This window comes from Macaca nemestrina, chromosome 1, assembly GCF_043159975.1.
Source record: "Macaca nemestrina isolate mMacNem1 chromosome 1, mMacNem.hap1, whole genome shotgun sequence".
In the NCBI taxonomy this organism is placed as follows: domain Eukaryota; kingdom Metazoa; phylum Chordata; class Mammalia; order Primates; family Cercopithecidae; genus Macaca; species Macaca nemestrina.
Window position 1 is genome coordinate 17,936,200 of NC_092125.1, and position 19,050 is coordinate 17,955,249.

A 19,050-nucleotide genomic window follows, 5' to 3' on the forward strand; every position below is an offset into this window, starting at 1 on the left:
GCCGCGCAGGGCCCTATGGCGCATGCGCGCAGTCGCGGAACCCGGAAGCGGGGACGCCGCGCGGCAGAATGAGGTTTGATTCCTCGGTTGATCCCACAATGTCGCAGGAGCGAGGCCCGGGGTCCTCCACACTTCCCAGTTCTCCGACACTTCTTGACGCTCTGCTCCAGAACCTTTACGACTTCGGTGAGTGCGGGGTCCCAGGAGCCCACGTGGAGAGCAGATCTGAGGAACGTGGTTCTCCTGTGCGGCCTGTGCTGGATTGGCCTCTGCTTTGAGGCTAAAGGTTCTTGCATGTCAAGCACCCGTAACTTCGTCCCACCTGGTTCCAGTAGCGGATGCAGAACACATTTCTCCATCGGAAGTCACCCCTTGACCGGGCTCTGTCGAGTTATTCATCAGACCTTCCAACTCGTCCCCAAGTGTGGGGACCGTCGTACTTTCTTGTAGGAAGCACCAAGGCTTTCCGATTTAACGCGGGCAGTGCGCACAGGACCTTGGACTCTCGAAGTAGCCCACTTTTCCACGTTTTCTTGAGCTCTGGGAAGTCCCCTTTCCCCATGCCACCCCCAAGACCTGCCTGACCTTGGTGCGATAGTGTCATTTCGCCCTGGGGCCTCGGGCCTATTGGATAATTCACCAGCTTCATCCTTGTGTGTCCCTCGCCAGAGACATAGCCTTTGGCGAGTTGTCCTTTTCCAACTTTTTTTTTTTTTTTTTTTGAGACGGAGTCTCGCTCTGTCGCCCAGGCTGGAGTGCAGTGGCGCGATCTCGGCTCACTGCAAGCTCCGCCTCCCGAGTTTACGCCATTCTCCTGCCTCAGCCTCCGAGTAACTGGGACTACAGGCGCGCACCACCACGCCCGGCTAATTTTTTGTATTTTCAGTAGAGATAGGGTTTCCGCCGTGTTAGCCAGGATGGTCTCGATCTCCTGACCTTGTGATCCGCCCACCTCTGCCGACCAAAGTGCTCACAGTCGTGAGCCACCGCGCCCGGCCTTTTTTTTTTTTTTTTTTTTTTTTTTTTAAACAAGTGCGCCAACCTTTTACTCTCCATTCTTTATCTTGATGGGGGAAAAGGAAAATAAAAGAGCCCATTAAAGTCGCATGGCGTGTCAGTAGGAACACAGTGCCTCATACTCTGAAGAGCTTGCCCGGAAGAAGGTGACACCCTTTGCACATGCACTAAGGAAAATCATTAGATTTCAGGACAACACACATTTCTTAAATTTACAGCGTGATATTTTAAAAGCTATTTTTATTTTGGAACGACTGCTCAAAATTTTAAGCTCACCTAAACAGTAGGAATAATAATTAAAAGTATTGAGAACTTGCCATATACCACATGCTTTTCATGTATTTGCTAATTTAATTTTTAACTTCATGAAATAGACACTGTCATAAATCCCATGATTGCAAATGTGAAAACAAGTACTAGAGGTTCATGAAACCTGATACAGGTTGTCTAACTGGTAATTTTTGCAGAGCCTGGATTCTGATTCTAGCCCCAGACCCCACGCTTGTATTCACCAGTATTTCTGTGCCCTTGGACATACTGGAGGACAGAGAAGACTTAGTCTCTGACCTTGAGAAGTTTAAAATCTAGAGGAAAAGATTATTCTGCAAAATAATATAATTTATGTCAACACAGGCTGGAAATCATGGTAGGAACTCTGAAGGCATTGAATGTGTCTATTCATTTTTATATCCTTAATGCCAAAGTTTAGTTGGCTCTTAAATGTTTATTGTGTAAAAGATTAAGCAAATAGTAGCAAGCATAAATCAACAGCTGGTAATTTAGAGAGCTCTGTAGTATTTGTAATGCATGTGAGTAAGGATGCCTAGGATTCTGGTTAGAACTTTCAGGTGACTGGTTAGAGTCTGAACAAGTGAAATATAGAGTAAATAAGAGAATTTAATAGAAAACAAAGGCATTCAAATTGAGCCAGTTGTCTTAGGTTCATCTTAATTCCTAACTGTGAAAGAAAATAGGAAGACTATTCCATGTTCCTGTAACCCAGAGAGTGTTGAAAAGAAACAGTGGCTGCAGTGCCTGATATTTTTAGTATAAAGCCAATTGGGATTACCAGCCCTGGGGACTATTGCTGTGATGACACTTTGAGTAAGGACCAAGGTGGGGACTAAAGTGATTGTACTAATAAGTGTCGAAGACGTAAATATAGTTACCTAGGAAAAGATGACCACATTTTGGATTCTCTGCATTTTGCAGATACACTCTATTTGAAGGAAAACAGATAGTTTATTTCTTTGTGTGTGCTTCTAGGTGCATATAGCCCTGGAATATATACAGGTTCATATATACAGGTACATTAATATGATTTGATATTGATGGTAGCTAAGACTGAAAATATTTATTTTCCTTCCTGTGTTTGAACAAACAGGAGATACGGAAGGTGAAACAGAACAGAAGATCGTAAAGAAAAGGGAAAACAAGAAGAGAGATGTGGAGGCTGCAGCGGCCTTGGCAGCAGAGCCATCTCCCCTACCTGGTTCTCCCGTAAGAGGCCAGAGGAAGAGCGCTTCGAACTTCTTCAAGGAACTTAGAGAAGAGCGGCGTTGTGCTCCTGCTGGGACCCCCACAGGTCCCTCTTCAGAACCAGAGATCCTTGCTGCTGCAGTTCATCCCTCTTCCCTAAAGAACAATAGGGAACAAGTAGAAGTGGTAGAATTTCACAGCAGAAATAAAAAAAGAAAATTGACGCCAGATCATAACAAGAGCACAAAGGTAATGAGTTGGTTAGCTTATATGTACGTGGTGAAACCCCTGGTATTGTAATATTAGGTGAGTAGCTTTTTAGACTGTGGCAGGAATGCCTGACTATCCTTAGGCCTGCAGATTTGCCGAAAGGACTCACAGGACCCAAGACAGCATATAGCCCTTATCAGTCATGTAGGCCTATAGACTGACCTTAGTTATGCAAGTTCTAAACCTCCAGTGAAAAGCAGGTATTCGCCATCAATCACATTGCTAGGATAAACTGTCTGGGAAAACTTGGTACAGCAGTGGTTCAAGACTTCAGGTATGCAAAAACACTCTGATCAGGCAGAATATTCTAATTGCTCAATCCTCAGGAGCCAGCCAACTGCCAGTGGTGAAAATAGGACTTTCTTGAGAATGTGCAGGGTTTGATAAACACAGGCCTGCTGAGTTAACCCTTTCAGCAACTCTTTCTGGCATTCCTGTTACGTGCTAGCCACAGTTGTAGGCACTGAGATATAGCAGTGAACAAAATATATAGAAATTCTTGCTCTTGAGGAAAAGCAATGCTGGTGGAAAAGCAATTTGATTTTTCTGAGCAGTAATCCTTTTCAGACTGAACTTGTAAATCTGACCCAAAATTCAGTCCTCAAGGGAGGTGTGGTTTCTCCTCCAAATGTTTTTAATTTTTTTTTTTTTGAGACGGAGTCTCGCTCTGTCATCCAGGCTAGAGTGCAGTGGTGTAATCTTGGCTCATTGCAAACTCTGCCTCCTGTGTTCACGCCATTCTTCTGCCTCAGCCTCCCGAGTAGCTGGGACTACAGGCGCCCGCCACCACGTCTGCCTAGTTTTTTGTATGTTTAGTAGACATGGGGTTTCACTGTGTTAGCCAGGATGGTCTTGATCTTCTGATCTCATGATCCACCCGCCTTGGCCTCCCAAAGTGCTGGGACTACAGGCGTGAGCCATTGTACCCGGCCCCAGATGTTTTTAATTTATTGACAAGCATGTCATAATGGCTTTGACAAATTCATTGCTATTCCATTTCTGTAACCTCCCCCATGTCCTGCAAACCTTTGTCTATCAACAAAAAAGTGAGGATTGTATGTATTAGTTTCTAAGGCCACTCTAACAAATTACCACAAACATGGTGACTTCAACCAACAGAAATGTATTCTCTTATAGTTCTGTAGTCCAGAAGTCCAAAATCAAATTGTTGGCAGGACCATGCTCCCTCTGAGGGCTCTGGGGGAGAATGCTTTGCCTCTGACCAGAAGGTGGCTCTAAGAGTTTCCTTGGCTTGTGGTGTGTTGCATAACTATAATCTCTGCCTCCGTCTTAATATGGCTTTCATCCCTGTGTCCCTGAGTCTCATGGTTCCCTCTGCCTTTCTCTTGGCTTTAGGGCCCACCCTGAATCTGGGATGATCTCGTCTTGAGATGTTTAATTGTGCTATAAAGATCCTTTTCCAAGTAAGATCATAATCACAGGTTCTGAAGAGGAGTAGGACATGGCCATATGTTTTTAGAGGCACAATTCTACCCACGACAAAGATAGTTTGGCTTGCATTGTTCTTTATGAATGTGTAAATGTATGTTAGTGTCCAGTGTTTGCCGCATCTTTTTGGTTTTAAAAACTATCTGTATAATCTTTTCTAAAATTCAGGTAGCACTTCACGTCAAGCTCACTGGCATCTCTTCCGCAAAGATCCTTAGTGCATTCTGCTTGCTGAACGTGGTGGCTCACACCAGATCCCAGCACTTTGGGAGGCTGAGGCCAGAGGATTGCTTGAGCTCAGGAAGTCGAGGCTGCAGTGGGCTGTGGTTGTGTCACTACACTCCAGCCTGGGTGACAGAGCGAGACTGTCTCAAAAAAAAAAAAAAAAAAAAAAAAAGATTTTTAGTGAATCTGTAACTGTACCTACCTTTATTTTAGGATTCTAGATAAGCTTCTTAACTCTTATGTTCCAAATACTAGGGCTCTGGTAACTGTTACGGATGGGTCAAGAAATGGATTTCCTTGGTGTTTGGGGCAACCAGAGCCCCGAAGCTGGCCATATCCCAGTACCCCAGTGTATCCTACAAATACTGGTATTTTCTGTATGTGTCATGATGTGAAAAATGTTGGAGAGCACTGCTTTGCAATATAATTCAGCATTTGAAGACTTTAACATAAAGCATTGAGGCACCCTTTCTTGTTTCTTCAAGTGTCTCAGACTTCAGTTTCCTCTTATGTTCCCTCATGTTCTTTCTGGAATGGAAAGTTTTTTTTAATAGAAAGGACAGAAGAGTTGGGATTGAATGAGTCTGCATTTCCCTGTTGCTTAATAACAGAGCATGCGTGGCGGTCTGTCAAATTGTCTCTTGCTTCCTTTTCCAAGCGAGCCCTTGTGCATTCAAGTTGGCTTTTCTCAGGAGCCTCAGCTCACTCTACATTTTGAACTTCCTGACCTTAATGAAATTTTTCATTTGTCATTGTTGCTGTGCCCTTTCCTCTTTTTTTTTTTAAATGCGTCCTTTGAAATGTGAGTGTGTCTTGTTAAGGAGCTAGAATGTGGACACATTAAAAACACATACACCTGTAAAACGACCTCAGAATGTTGCCATTGCAGCGTGGAAATAAATACACGTGAATAGAATGCTGGTTCTTACAGCATATTCTGGGTATGCTAAGTGAAAGAGTAGTCAGCCAGCTGGTGCTAATTGGAGTACACCATCTGTGCTGAGTTTATGTAACATGGGAAAGTATAGTTGTGCCCTTGTTCTCTAAAAACTTCTAAGCCATTGCAGGGCAGTTAAACAGACATGGGTGGCAAAAATATATGATGGTTAATGATAACCTCCATGACCAATCATAGCATCAGCTGGTCATTTTTAGAGAATGCTTGAGAAAGGAAGAAGGGGATGGTGCGTTGGACAACAATCCAGCTAGCCCTGCCTAGACCCAGGAAATGACCTTATTTTTCCAGAACTTGTGCTATAAATTCTATGATTAAGCTGCATTGTGCATTGAAGCAGGTTTTCATGGGTTTATCTGGGAACTTGGCCACTATTTATATATGTATTTTTTATGTTTAGAGACAGGGTGTCACTGTCACTTCTGCTGGAGTGCAGTGGTGCGATCATAGCTCACTGCAGCCTCCAATTCCTGGGCTCAAGCCATCCTCCTGCCTCAGCCTCCCAAGTAGCTAAGACTATAGGGCACACCACTATGCCTGGCTCATTTTAAAATTTTTTGTAGAGTTTGGGTCTTGTTTTGTTGCCCAGGCTTGGTCTTGAACCACTGGTCTCAAGAAGTCCTTTTCCCTCGGCCTCCCAAAGCACCGGGATTACAGGTTTGAGAGCCACTGTGCCCAGCCATCATGTCCCTTTTTTTTTTTGAGATGGAGTCTTGCTCTGTCACGAGGCTGGAGTGCAGTGGCCCGATCTCAGCTCACTACAACTTCTGCCTCCCGTGTTCAAGCGATTCTCCGTCAGCCTCCTGAGTAGCTGGGACTACAGATGCACACCACCATGCCCAGCTAATTTTTGTATTTTTAGTAGAGACGGGTTTCACCATGTTGGCCAGGATGGTCTCGATCTCAACCTCGTGATCTGCCCTTCTCGACCTCCCAAAGTGCTGGGATTACAGGCGTGAGCCACTGCATCCGGCCCATGTCCCATTTTTAATGTAGTGACTATACAAGTAATTTGACTGGAAATAGTAAGAGATCACATATTCATTCCTCCATTTATTCCAGCAATCACTGGGTGCCTGCTGTCTGCAGACCTTGCAGATGGAGCAGTGAAGAAGGTAATAGTGCTTTGCCTTTATGGAGTATACTATACAATCTACTTCGGAGTTGAGCAATATAATATAATTAGAAAGAATTATAAACAAATGGGTTCCTGGAGTACCATGCAGAACCTAGTCTAGATATAGTGCTCAGGGAGTTCTCTCAGGAGGCAGCATTCAGGCTAATGCTGTATTAAATGGTGCTGGTGAATGGGACAGAGAAGAGCGAGCCAAGGAGGGGAAAACAGCTTTGCTAACACTGTGGGGTGTGAAGAGACCTGGCATGTTCAAGGAGCTGGAAGAAGTCTAGCAGGACTAGGACAGAGGGGAGAATGGTTGGTGCTGATACAAGAGAGACAGGCTGAGACCAGCTCTTGCCAGGTCTCATAGGCAGTAGTGAGCCTTGGGACTTTAGTCTTAAGTACATGAGAAGCCACCAAAGAATTTCATGCAAGGGCATGAGGTGATCTGATTTAAATTTTGAAAAGATCACTGTAGCTCCTATATGGTGAATGGATTGTAAGGGAGCAATAGCAAGAGGCATGAGGAGACTGATTTAGGGGTTTGTTGCAGTGGTCCAGGTTCAAACAGCATGGCCTGGACTCATGATCTCAAAAAAATGAATGGGCAAACCTACTCTTTCATAGGTGCAAGACTGCCTGCAAGGAAGAAAATTCTTACGCTTTAAGCAATGGAAGTGTCAGATGTAGCTCAACGCGCCTGTGTGTTGCTCAGCCCTTAGGGCTGTGTCGCTGCCATTTCTCCACAGCTAGCATTGGGCCGTCTTAACGTGAATCATTCACTGGCCCTGTTTCAGGAACCTTAGCCTCCTTTGTGGCCTTAGATAAGAAAGAGATAAGAAACTCATGATAGAATAGTGTTCCGTAGATCAGAAGGGACCTTTGCATCCTGAGACTGAGGTACACCGAGGCTGCCCCTGAGCATATAGCGAATTGCTAATACTTACTGGGGGTGTACTGAGAGTGTTTATTCATTAACTCATTTATGGTCTCAATCCTCACAATTCCTGGGACCTGTCTTCATTTCACAGAGGAGCCTGAGACTTCCAAGAGGTTAAGTTACTTGCCTGTAGTTAAACATTAACCTCACAGCCCCATATCTGCAATTCCGAACACCCAGAGCTCTGGAAACCACAATTTGATTGATCCTTTTTCTTTTAAGATTGGTGCAAATTTATTTGGCAAAAAAATCTGACAAATCTTTTAAAAATCATTTTTGTTCGGCCGGGCACGGTGGCTCATGCCTGTAATCCCAGCACTTTGGGAAGCTGAGGCAGGTGGATCAGAAGGTCAGGAGTTCAAGACCAGCCTGGCCAATATGGTGAAACCCTGTCTCTACTAAAAATACAAAAATTAACTGGGCATGGTGGCGGGCGCCTGTAGTCCCAGCTACTTGGGAGGCCGTGGCAGGAGAATCGCTTGAATCCTGTAGTCGGAGGTTGCAGTGAGCCGAGATCGTGCCACTACACTACAGCCTGGGCAACAGCAAGATTCTGTCTCAAAAAAAAAAAAAATGTTTTTTTTTGTTCATCTCATTTGGTATGAATATTCATAGATATTGCCACAGAAATACTAATGTGTTTAATTATGGGCTACTGTCTTGGACCCTACTGGAAGTGGTCTATAATATTCAGTATGTTCAGTTTTGCCTTTTAAAAATGTAAAGGCTTCTGAATTTTAAAGCTGGAACCTGACCCTAAGGATGCCAAATAAAGGATTATGGAACTGAACTAAGTGTCAAAGGTCGGGTTCAGACCCCACGCGTTCTGGCTTCAACACTGTGTACTTAACTGCTATACTAGCGAGAGCATAGGTGAGGTTAGGCTCTGCTCTTTGTCCTTTGAGTGACACAAGTACACTGACTCTGAGCCATAGCGAGACATAGAGACATTTCTCACAAGTTATAGTCAGATAGCTTTGATCGTTCCCCAAATTCTTGCACCTCCCATACTTCCCCACAGTATGGATGTAGCCCACTGCACGGTGCTCCACCTGGAAATCCTCCATGCTCCAGTGCCGCTTCTTACTTTTACGCCAGACTCCCTGTTCCTGGGTAGAGCAGTGTCAGACGGGTGTTAGGAAGAAAATAATCTAGCTGAAGTAATTTAGACTCATCAAGGTATGAACAAACTTCTTAATATTCATACAGCTGCCTGCATTTTTTTTTTTTTTTTTTTTTTTTGAGACGGAGTCTTGCTCTGTCGCCCAGGCTGGAGTGCAGTGGCCGGATCTCAGCTCACTGCAAGCTCCGCCTCCTGGGTTTACGCCATTGTCCTGCCTCAGCCTCCCGAGTAGCTGGGACCACAGGCGCCCGCCACCTCGCCCGGCTAGTTTTTTGTATTTTTTAGTAGAGACGGGGTTTCACCGTGTTAGCCAGGATGGTCTCGATCTCCTGACCTAGTGATCCGCCCGTCTCAGCCTCCCAAAGTGCTGGGATTACAGGCTTGAGCCACCGCGCCCGGCTAACTGCCTGCATTTTTAAAAGAGCGTTTGTTTACCGAGCTACTCTTTCTCTAACTGGAGACAGGTTGGTTGGGCTCTTCAACTAATAGACTTTAAAAAAAAAAAAAAAAAAAAAAAAATCACAGCCGTGTAAGAGAAAATACCTAAATCATCCCATAGACAGGTTTGCTGAGTCTGGTGGTCTGCCTGCCTTCATCTCTCACTTTTCTTCCAAATTGTTATTTTTCTAGCTTTTCCTCCTTCTTCCCTGCCCAACATATAAGTTCTCAAAATCTCCATACATATCCCTCTCCTTGTGTGGGATAGTAAGGCTAGATTAGTTGGGATCGGTTAGACTGTGATTTGATAACAAATAATCCCTACATCCCAGTGGTTTAAAAGACAAAAGTTAATTTTTCTCATGTTACATGGCCATCAGAATTTGCAGAGGCAGGTCTCCTGTGCCACACCATCCTCATCTAGGGACCCAGGATGAGGGGGTGCCACCATCTGGAGGGTTGTTAGTTGCTTTAATGAAGGAAAGGGGAGTTAATGAAGGGCTCTTAAGGGTTTCACGTGGAAGTAAGCACACACCCCTTCTGCTCGTGTTTCTTGGCCAGGGAGAGCCCCCTGGGCATTCCTAGCATCAAGTAGACAGGGAAGCGTGAGTCGCCTGTGTGCCTGGAAGTAGAGGAGGACGCAGTATTGCCTATGGGCAGTAGTGCCTCCTACCGCAGAGAATATGGGGGGAAAGAAAACCGAGGAGACCGCTGATGGTTTCTCAGTCAGGTCATGTATTATGAATAATGTGCTGAAGTGACTCTCAAGCTATGAATAAAAATAAAAATTAGGTAGTGGTGGGTCGTGCTAATAGGGACTCAGTGTCTGTGAAATAATGAGCCAAGAATTTTTTTTCCCAAAAGTTTGTGTTTGATACATGCACAGATCTAGACCTCAGACCCTTTCTCAAAAAGCCATCAATAGCTACAAAACTAAGATGTTTCTGGTGAACTGCTTAAAGAGGGATGAGGACACCGAGGTATCTGTGTCTGTGCCAGAGCTACCACCAAGGGGCTCTCTCCTCCCCTTGGTCTAGTTGGCCCCTCAGCCCTGGTGTCCCCACGGCCAAGGTGCAGGGGATTAGGTGTTCTCTGTGGCTGCTGATGGGGACAGCAGGGACTAGGAGAGGCCTGATATTGCTCCTCTCTTTTGTAGGCCAGTCTCTCTCCAGGGCCCAGGGGTTTCAGCCTCATAGCTATCATACAGTTGGCCAAGAATTTTATTACTGTGCTGAAATCCTCTTTAAATTGCTCCATTCTCATGCTAATCTCTAGTAACAGATCAGCCAAAAACATCTATGACATCTCCAGTATTGCTAGAAATTTGACGTGCCTCGCACCACTGCACTCCAGCCTGGCGACAGAGTGAGACCCCGTCTCAAAAAAAAAAAAAAAGAAAAAGGAAAAAAGAAATGGAAATGTTCGACTTAGAAAGTTGATTTAGTCATTACTTCAGTGACGCAGGTAGGAGGAAAGAGGAATTACTTAAATGTTTAGAAAAGGTGGTAAATAACTTAGGGGATCTTGGAGATCTGGGAACAGTATACAGGGTTTTGTTTGATTTTTTAGGGCTTAGATATGGTCGTAGTAAATAGATTGGATGTGCATGGCAGTGGAAAAGATGTCGTAACTTGAAAGTAAATGTGGAATTTTTTCCAGTCATGGAATAGGAAGAAGACTCTTTCTGGGGTAGGTAAAATGGAAGTGGCTCACACAGAGTCCTCCATGCTATGCCTGTGGTCTTAGTTAAGGCACTTGACACTGTCAGCCAAGTGGGAGACAGGTTTGGAGAAAATGTTAAGCCAGGAAGGAAGATGAAGTAAATGGAAAGTATGTCTGTTGTGATTAATAGCACAGAGCTAGGCCATACTCCTGGACCCTGACAGTGGTCCTCTGCTGTCCCGTCCTCTGTTACCATCAGCACCCCAATCCTGTGGCGAGCCAGTCAGCGTCCAGTGTGACAGTGGATGCCTGTGATGCTGCTGACGGTATAGTCAGTAGATCCGTTAGGAATAAGAGCATTGGGTAAGCCTTGCTGTTTTTTGGACCCTGTGCCACACACTTACTACACTTTATCCTGTTTTATCATAATAACCCCCCTGTGAATTAAGTGCAGAGGTCCTCATCATCTGAAGAGTCATTTCATAGGGAGACAGGAGCCATCGTCTATGAAAACATGCAGTGACTGACTGTCCAAACCCACACACCTTAAATACGGTGTTGGAGGCTAGGGTGGGGGATGAGGAACCAGGCTAAGCGGAAGCACAGCTCCTGTTTGGAGAAGGAGAGAGCAAGTGGACTCCATTGTGGCTGCCTCGTGGACTGTGTAGTTGCAGGGTGGACTGCCACCATTGGTGGACAATGGCACATGGTGCCGTTGCGATAGGCACCTCTTGGCAGGTAGGGCAGGGGATAGGTTGTTACAAAGAGTCACGTATTTTGGGGGCATTTGCAGCGGCATCATTTTCTATTAGGAATTCTAAACCAAATCTCCACCATGCTAAGAATCTGATGTTCCTGAAAGAACTGTTTAGCCCATTACTCTAGTGACCAGATGGGAGGGAAGAAAGAAATAATTACTTGAATATAGCAGTTTCACTCTCTAAATTTTACCCTCTAAAATTCCTGCTCATAGGCTTCCTTTCCTAAACCCTCCCAGCAAGCAGCAAGCAGAATTTTCTGTATGTGATATGTGAGATTCAGGCATTGCTCTCTTACCAGCTTTTCTTTTTTCTCTCAGTTTCTCATCATTACTTTTATAAGCTTTGAGACCCTAAAAAGTATTGTCTTTATTTTTCTTCTGTTAGTTGTTCATTAGGATTTTGAGCAACATGCTTGTATTACTTTTGACATTTAGCCATCTGGGCCAGTTTCAAGGTTTCTTTCTGTTTTCCAATTTTTAAATTGTGGTGAAATATACATGAATGTAAAATTGACCATTTTAACCTTTTTTTTTTTTTTTTCTTTCTGAGACGATGTCTCACTCTGTCGCCCAGGCTGGAGTGCAGAGGCGATCTCGGCTCACTGCAAGCTCCGCCTCCCAGGTTCATGCCATTCTCCTGCCTCAGCCTGCCAAGTAGCTGGGACTACAGATGCCTGACACCATGCCTGGCTAATTTTTTGTATCTTTAGTAGAGACGGGGTTTCACTGTGTTAGCCAGAATGGTCTCGATCTCCTGACCTTGTGATCCGCCTGCCTCAGCCTCCCAAAGTGCTGGGATTACAGGCATGAGCCACCGCACCCGACCCATTTTAACCATTTTTAAGCGTGCAGTTCAGTAGTGTTAAGCTCATTCACAGTGTTGTGCTGCCCTCATTACCATCCATCTTTAGAAACCTTCTCAGCTTGCCAAACTGATGCTGATGTTCTATACCCATTAAACACCAACTCCCCATTCCCTCCCCCCGGCCCCTGGTGGCAGCCATTCTAACTTCTGTCTGTGTGAATTTGACTCCTCTGGATATTTCATAAAATGGAATCATGCACATACCCTTCTGTGACTGGCTTATTTCACTTAGCATCATGTCTTCAAGGTTCATCCATGTTGTAGCATGGGTTAGGAGTTCCTTCTTTTTACAGGCTGTGGAATATTCCAGCATGTGTATATGCCACGTTCAAAAATATCTGTTCGTCTGTTGGTGGACATTTGAGTTGCGTCTGCATTTACTATGAGTAATGCTGCTATGAATGTAGGTGTACAAATATCTCTCCAGGTTCTTTTGGGTATGTGCCCAGAAGAGGAATTGTCAGATCATATAATTCTATTTTTTAATTTTTGAGGAACCATGATAATTGTTTTCCCCAATGCCTATACCACGTGGTAAAACATTCCCACCAATAGAGGACACGGGTTCTAGTTTCTCTACATCCTTGCCAACACTTGTTATTTTCTGGTTTTTTGATAGTAGCCAGTCTAGTGGGTGTGAGAGGGTTACTTTCAGGTTCCTTAAAACATTACTCTTTTGGTGATAGATACTATAATGATATAGTAACAGACAATCTAAATAAGAATTTTTTCTCTCAGCAGACTGAATCTGGTGTTTTGGAGAGAGATGTGGATATACAAGAATTTAATCTAGAAAAGGTATGTACTTTGAGATTGTTAAATTATTTATGATTAACTTTATTTACGATATTTGTTTATAAATGTATATTTGTATTAAATTTATTGTAAGTTTATAACATGACATGTAAACTGTGTAGTATAAATGTTAGATATTATAAAAATTAACAGTTTTTTGTTTTTGAGATAGAGTTTCACTCTTGTTGCTCAGGCTTGAGTGCAATGGCGCCATCTTGGCTCACTGCAACCTGCACCTCCTGGGTTCAAGTGATTCTTCTGCCTTAGCCTCCTGAGCAGTTGGGATTACAGGTGCCTGCCACCACACCCAGCTAATTTTTTGCATTTTTAGTAGAGATGGGATTTCCCCATGTAGGTCGACCTCAGGTGATCCCCCTGCCTCGGCCTTCCAAAGTGCTGGGATTACAGGCATGAGCCACTGCGCCTGGCCAAAATTAACAGTTTTATAATATCTAAAAATGAATATTTTACATGTCTAAAAGTTGGGAAAATGGTTAAGCAAATCATACTGCATTCACTTTCTTGTTTTGAGACAGTCTCCCTCTGTCACCCAGGCTGTAGTGCAGTGGTAGGATCTTGGCTCACTGCAGCCTCTGGCTCCTGGGTTCAAGTGATCCTCCCACTTCAGCCTCCCGAGTAGCTGGGATTACAGGCATGTGCCACCACACCCAGCTAATTTTTGTATTTTTAATAGAGGTGGGGTTTCACCATGTTGGCCAAGCTGGTCTTGAACTCCTGACCTCAAGTGATCTACCTGGCTCATCCTCCCAAATTGCTGGGATGACAGGCGTGAGCCACCACGCCCGGTCTGCACTCACTTGATTGAGTATTATATATACTCATTTAATACATGATGGTTTTGTGACTACAATGCCACTGATGCAATGGTAAGTATGGGGATATGTATATTCAGTGGTTGTAATGTTTTAAAAAGCACGTAAGAAAAAAGATGGGAAGAAGTAATCTAACAACTAAGAGTGGGTATTGCTGACGTTTTCTCTTCCTTCTAAAACTATGGATCTATGTTTGAAGCTGCTGCAATAAATGGTTTCTAAGTGTGAGTGTGTGTGTTTGGAGAGGGGTTTTTCAGTTGAAATTATTGCCTTTATGGACAATGGCTTGTTTTAGAGAGCATCTTAAAGCCCTTAACTACAGAGGTCTGCGTTTTGTATCAGCTGTTCAAATTAAACATGGGAGAGGGCTGGGCACAGTGGCTCACGCCTGTAATCCTAGCACTTTGGGAGGCCGAGGCGGGCAGATCACGAGGTCAGGAGATTGAGATAATCCTGGCTAACATGGTGAAACCCCGTCTCTACTAAAATATACAAAAAATTAGCCGGGCGTCGTGGCGGATGCCTGTAGTCCCAGCTACTCGGGAGGCTGAGGCAGGAGAATGGCATGAACCCGGGAGGTGGAGCTTGCAGTGAGCCGAGATCATGCCACTGCACTCCAGCCTGGGCTACAGAGCGAGACTTCGTCTCAAAAAAAAAAAAAAAAACCATGGGAGAGGGCCAGGCACAGTGGCTCACACCTGTAATCCCAGCACTTTGGGAGGCTGAGGTGGGAGGATCACTTGAGCCTAGAAGTTCAAGGCCAGTCTGGGCAACATGGTGAGACCTGTTCTCTACAAAACTTTTTAAGAATTAGCTGGGTGTGGTGGTGTGTGCCTATAGTCCTAGCTACTAGGGAAATCATGCCCAGGAGGTCAAGGCTGCAGTGAGACATGATCACGCCTCTTTTTAACTGTACTCCATCCTGGGGCGGTGGGGGGAAACAGAGCAAGACCCTGTCTCCAAGGAAAAATATGGGAGAAAGATGTTGTGGGAGATGGTATGTGGTAGGAGAGCCTCCATAGAGCTCCTTTGACCACACAACAGTGGAGTTATTATTCCTATGCGCTGTTATTACAGAGCAGTGGATCTGAAATGCATTACTTCTGGCAATATGTTTTTTTCTTGGGAGTTGTTGGAACGCACTTGCGTCTGAGTGTGCTTTGTGTCCGCAGGCTCGTTTGGAAGTGCACCGCTTTGGGATCACTGGTTATGGAAAAGGAAAGGAGAGAATCCTGGAACAGGAACGTGCCATTATGTTGGGCGCTAAGGTGAGGGGCTGCTGCTACCTTTCATCACCAGACAACATGCCAAAAAAGCAAGAGCAAGGAAAGCCAAGAGCAAGTCAGGGCAAGGGACACTGGCACATTTTTGCAGAATAAAATATGATGGTTTGTTTCCTTGTTCTTTCATTACAGCCTCCTAAGAAGAGTTATGTGAATTACAAGGTTTTACAGGAGCAAATTAAAGAAAAAAAGGCAGCAAAGGAAGAAGAAAAGAGACTGGTAGGTGTGATGGTGTGTCCTTTATTCAGCTAGAATGGGAAGATGGATGCTCTTTGACACAGTGGAATGCCGGAAGCCGCTGCTTGGAGAGCAACGAAGGCATCAGAGTTAAAGGATCCCATGCTCTCCACTTCTTCAAGTTAGCTCTGTTTAGTAATACTAGCCAAGTAATCTGGCATACTTACATGCAAGGTTTGCTTTGAAATAGCAAACTCCTTGTCTTAGTCCGTTTGTGTTGCTGTAAAGGAATGCCTGATGCTGGGTAATTTATAAAGAAAAGAGGCTGATTTGGAGCATAGTTCTGCAGACTGCACAGGAAGCATAGCACTGGCATCTGCTTGGCTTCCGGTGAGAGTCTGAAGCTGCTTCCACTCATGAGGGAAGGCAGAGGGAAGCCCATGTGTACAGAGATCACATGGCAAGAGCGAGACGTGAAAGAGCGAAGCAGCAGCGTGGAGAGGTGCTGGGCTCTTTTTAACAAACAGCTCTCATGGGAAATGGGAAGTAACAGAGGGAGAACTCACTCATTACCATGAGGACAGCACCAATCCATTCATGAAGGATCCATTGCCATGACCCAAACACCTCCCACCAGGTCCCGTCTCTAATTTTGGGATCAAATTTCAACCTGAGGTTTGGAGGGTCAAATATCCAAACTATAGCAATCCTGTTCCAATAATGCAGGCTACTTTGATCTTTCTTCTATCCTTAGTTTTTTTTGTTGTTTTCTGTTTTTTTTTTTTTTTTTTTTTTTTTGCATTTTACATTGTATAACCTTGTATACAACACAAGGGCCTATGAAAAACCGCAAGGGGAATAGATGTTACACTTTCTACCTTTCACCTAAAATGGAAGATTTGAGCTTTCAGTGTAAGACTATTAGTCTTACCTGGAATAGCCATTCACATTCTTTTTTCTTTTTCTTTCTAACTGAGACAGGATCTTGCTGTGTTACCCAGGCTGGTCTTGAACTCCTGGGATCAAGTGATCCTCCTGCCTTGGCTTCCTGGAGTGCTAGGACTATAGACATGAGCCACCACGCCAGGCCCAGCCTTTCACATTCTTGAAAGGGTTTTAGGGTAAAACTTTGAGACTGTTATGTTTAATATGCCCACTTGAAAGAAATATTAAAAATAGTATCTCAGTGACTTGGTCACAAACCTCTTGCCTTTGTTTGAATCCCATTATACATTACTGATATGTATATGATCTTAAATTCTGAAATCAGGCCCAAGAAACAGATATTTTCAAGAAAAAGAAGAGGAAAGGACAGGAGGACAGGTGAGTGATTTTATCAGGCCCTGGGGTTGAACAATCTGGGTGAACCTACTGATTAATTCTGAAAAGGATGCCTTGAATGTGTGTGGTGTTGCTAGCCCATTAGAGTGCTTCACTGTCTCTCATTTATCGTCATCAAAGTAGGATTTAGTAAATTGTGCAAGATGAAACAGCTGCCTGAGAACTGAATTAGGAAGTTTCTCCAATCTCCCACTTTTCACCGACACTCCAAGTGACTAGTGGAAAAGCTGCAGTTTACATTTCCAAGAAAAGATTTCTGTTCTAAGAGTGCTGCTACAGCAGCATAGTCTGGGTCTGTATTGCCTGCTCTTTGACATACCACGTAAGATAGAGCACCGTAATTATGAATAAGGGATGTTGACTTCGTTGCTTTATACTTGTTTCTTAGCTTTTGTTCAAGTGCCTTTTTCTCTCTCTTTGAGTTACTGTTTCAGAACGGACTCTTTTTGTCTTAGCCTGTTTTCTTGAGCTCCTACTGCACTTGTATGTGCTGTAAAATGGTCATTTGTTCTGGCCACCGATCTCTGTCTGTTGAATGCCTCTTTGTGCCAGGCATGTGGGTGCTTTAGGTGTTGGTGTACAGCTGTAATCACACTAAAGATATCCCTGCCCTTGAGGAGCTTCACTGTAGGAAGGGAAACACCCCAAAACATACAAATGGATAAGTAAGATGATATCAGGTACTGGCAAGTATTGTAGAGAAGTCGAAAGAGCGCATTGTGAAAGAAAACCACAGGGAGGGGGTGAGCTGGGAAATTAGTCTGAGGAGGTGACATGGGAGCTGAGAACTGAACGAAGAAGAGGGGCAGCCTGGAAAGGTCTGGTAGCAGAACATTCCTCTCCGAAGAAACCAGTGCGAGGGCCCCGAGGCAGGAAGGCAGTGGCATGTTTCAGGGACCACAGGAAGGCGTAGTGGGGTAGGGGGTGTGCATGGCAGGCAACCAGGAATTTGCAGGCCAGACTGCAGTGGCCTGGTTGGTGGTACTGCGATGCTTGTTGGTAAGTTTAAGACTATTTATAGTACCTTTCTCTTACTTTAAATGTAGGAAATCCAAAAAGAAGAAGTCCGCTCCCAGTATTTTGTCAAATGGACGGATTGGACAGGTTGGAAAATTCAAAAATGGAACACTGATTCTGAGCCCAGTTGATATCAAGAAAATAAATTCTTCCAGAGTGGCCAAATGAAGTACTTTATCAGATAAAACGAGGATGGGAACAACTGAGTCAACTGCAGTGGCCCTGGACCCTGTGCGACTCGAGAGAGATCGTTCTTACCACACATTTCACAGACTGCTTTTTCATTTTAGGAAAAAAGTCAGACAGAAGTAACATCTTTAGCTGCCGAAGTGTCTGTTTCATGGTGCTGAACGCGTTAGGCCCAGTGCAGCATGAATATGAAGTGAACTCACTGAAAACTGTTTTTTAATGTTCTCCAGCAGACTTCACTCCTGTTTCATGTTCACTGGTATTTGGTGCATTTGCCTGGAATACAATTTTTTATAACTTTACTGTTTTGTAAATGCTAGTAGTTTACATTAAATTGCCTTATAATATTTTTAATGATTTAATGTTACGATATCGTGAAAGAACCAAGAATCTGATAATTTATCAGTTTTGTGGAAAAGCAGTTTTAATTTTTAGCCTACCATGTGTATAAAATCTACTTGGGAAGAAGTTACATAAGTAAAATACGTTTGTAGTATATGTGCCTGTGACTGTTAAATAATGGATGGTTTTAACACACAGTTTTGTGCCCACGTTCAAGTGAATGTTATTTCTATCAGAGTCTTCATCACCTTTGCAGCCATATATATGTTTTTAATGATATTGCCCTTGCTTAAATCTTGTAGCACATTAAAAAAAAGTCTTCGATGATGGTGACAATTTGGGCTTTTAAAATTTTGTTTCTTCAATTTTTTTTTTTTTTTTTTTTTTTGAGACAGAGTCTCGCTCTGTTGCCCAGGCTGGAGTGCAGTGGCGCGGTCTTGGCTCACTGCAAGCTCCGCCTCCTGGGTTCAAGCAATTCTCCTGCCTCAGCCTCCTGAGTAGCTGGGACAACAGGCACATGCTGCCACGCCCGGCTAATTTTTTGTGTTTTAGTAGAGACGGGGTTTCACCATGTTGCCCAGGCTGGTCTTGAACTCCTGAGCTCAGGCGATCTGCCTGCCTCAGCCTCCCAAAGTGCTGGGATTACAGACATGAGCCACCATGCTCGGCCTGTGTTTTCAATTTTTTAGAGACAAGGCCTTGATCTGTCACCAAGGCTGCAGTGCCCCAGCATGATCATAACTCACTGTGGCCTTGAACTCTTGGGCTCTTGC

General features: G+C 44.2%; 1 protein-coding gene across 2 annotated transcripts; it reads left to right on the plus strand.

Moving 5' to 3' along the window:
* The first annotated feature begins 16 nt into the window (after positions 1 to 16).
* Positions 17 to 18,431, plus strand: FSAF1 (40S small subunit processome assembly factor 1). Of its 2 annotated transcripts, none has more exons than XM_011771655.3 (7): positions 17 to 186; positions 2,402 to 2,745; positions 13,039 to 13,098; positions 15,101 to 15,196; positions 15,344 to 15,430; positions 16,659 to 16,711; positions 17,776 to 18,431. In XM_011771655.3, exons 1-7 carry the CDS (start codon positions 69 to 71, stop codon positions 17,912 to 17,914), a joined length of 897 nt encoding a protein of 298 aa, XP_011769957.2. In that variant the 5' UTR covers positions 17 to 68; the 3' UTR covers positions 17,915 to 18,431. The 2 variants fall into 2 exon arrangements, with proteins under 2 accessions (XP_011769957.2, XP_011769958.2); XM_011771656.3 differs by having other exon boundaries at positions 13,042 to 13,098.
* Positions 18,432 to 19,050: the final 619 nt, after the last annotated feature.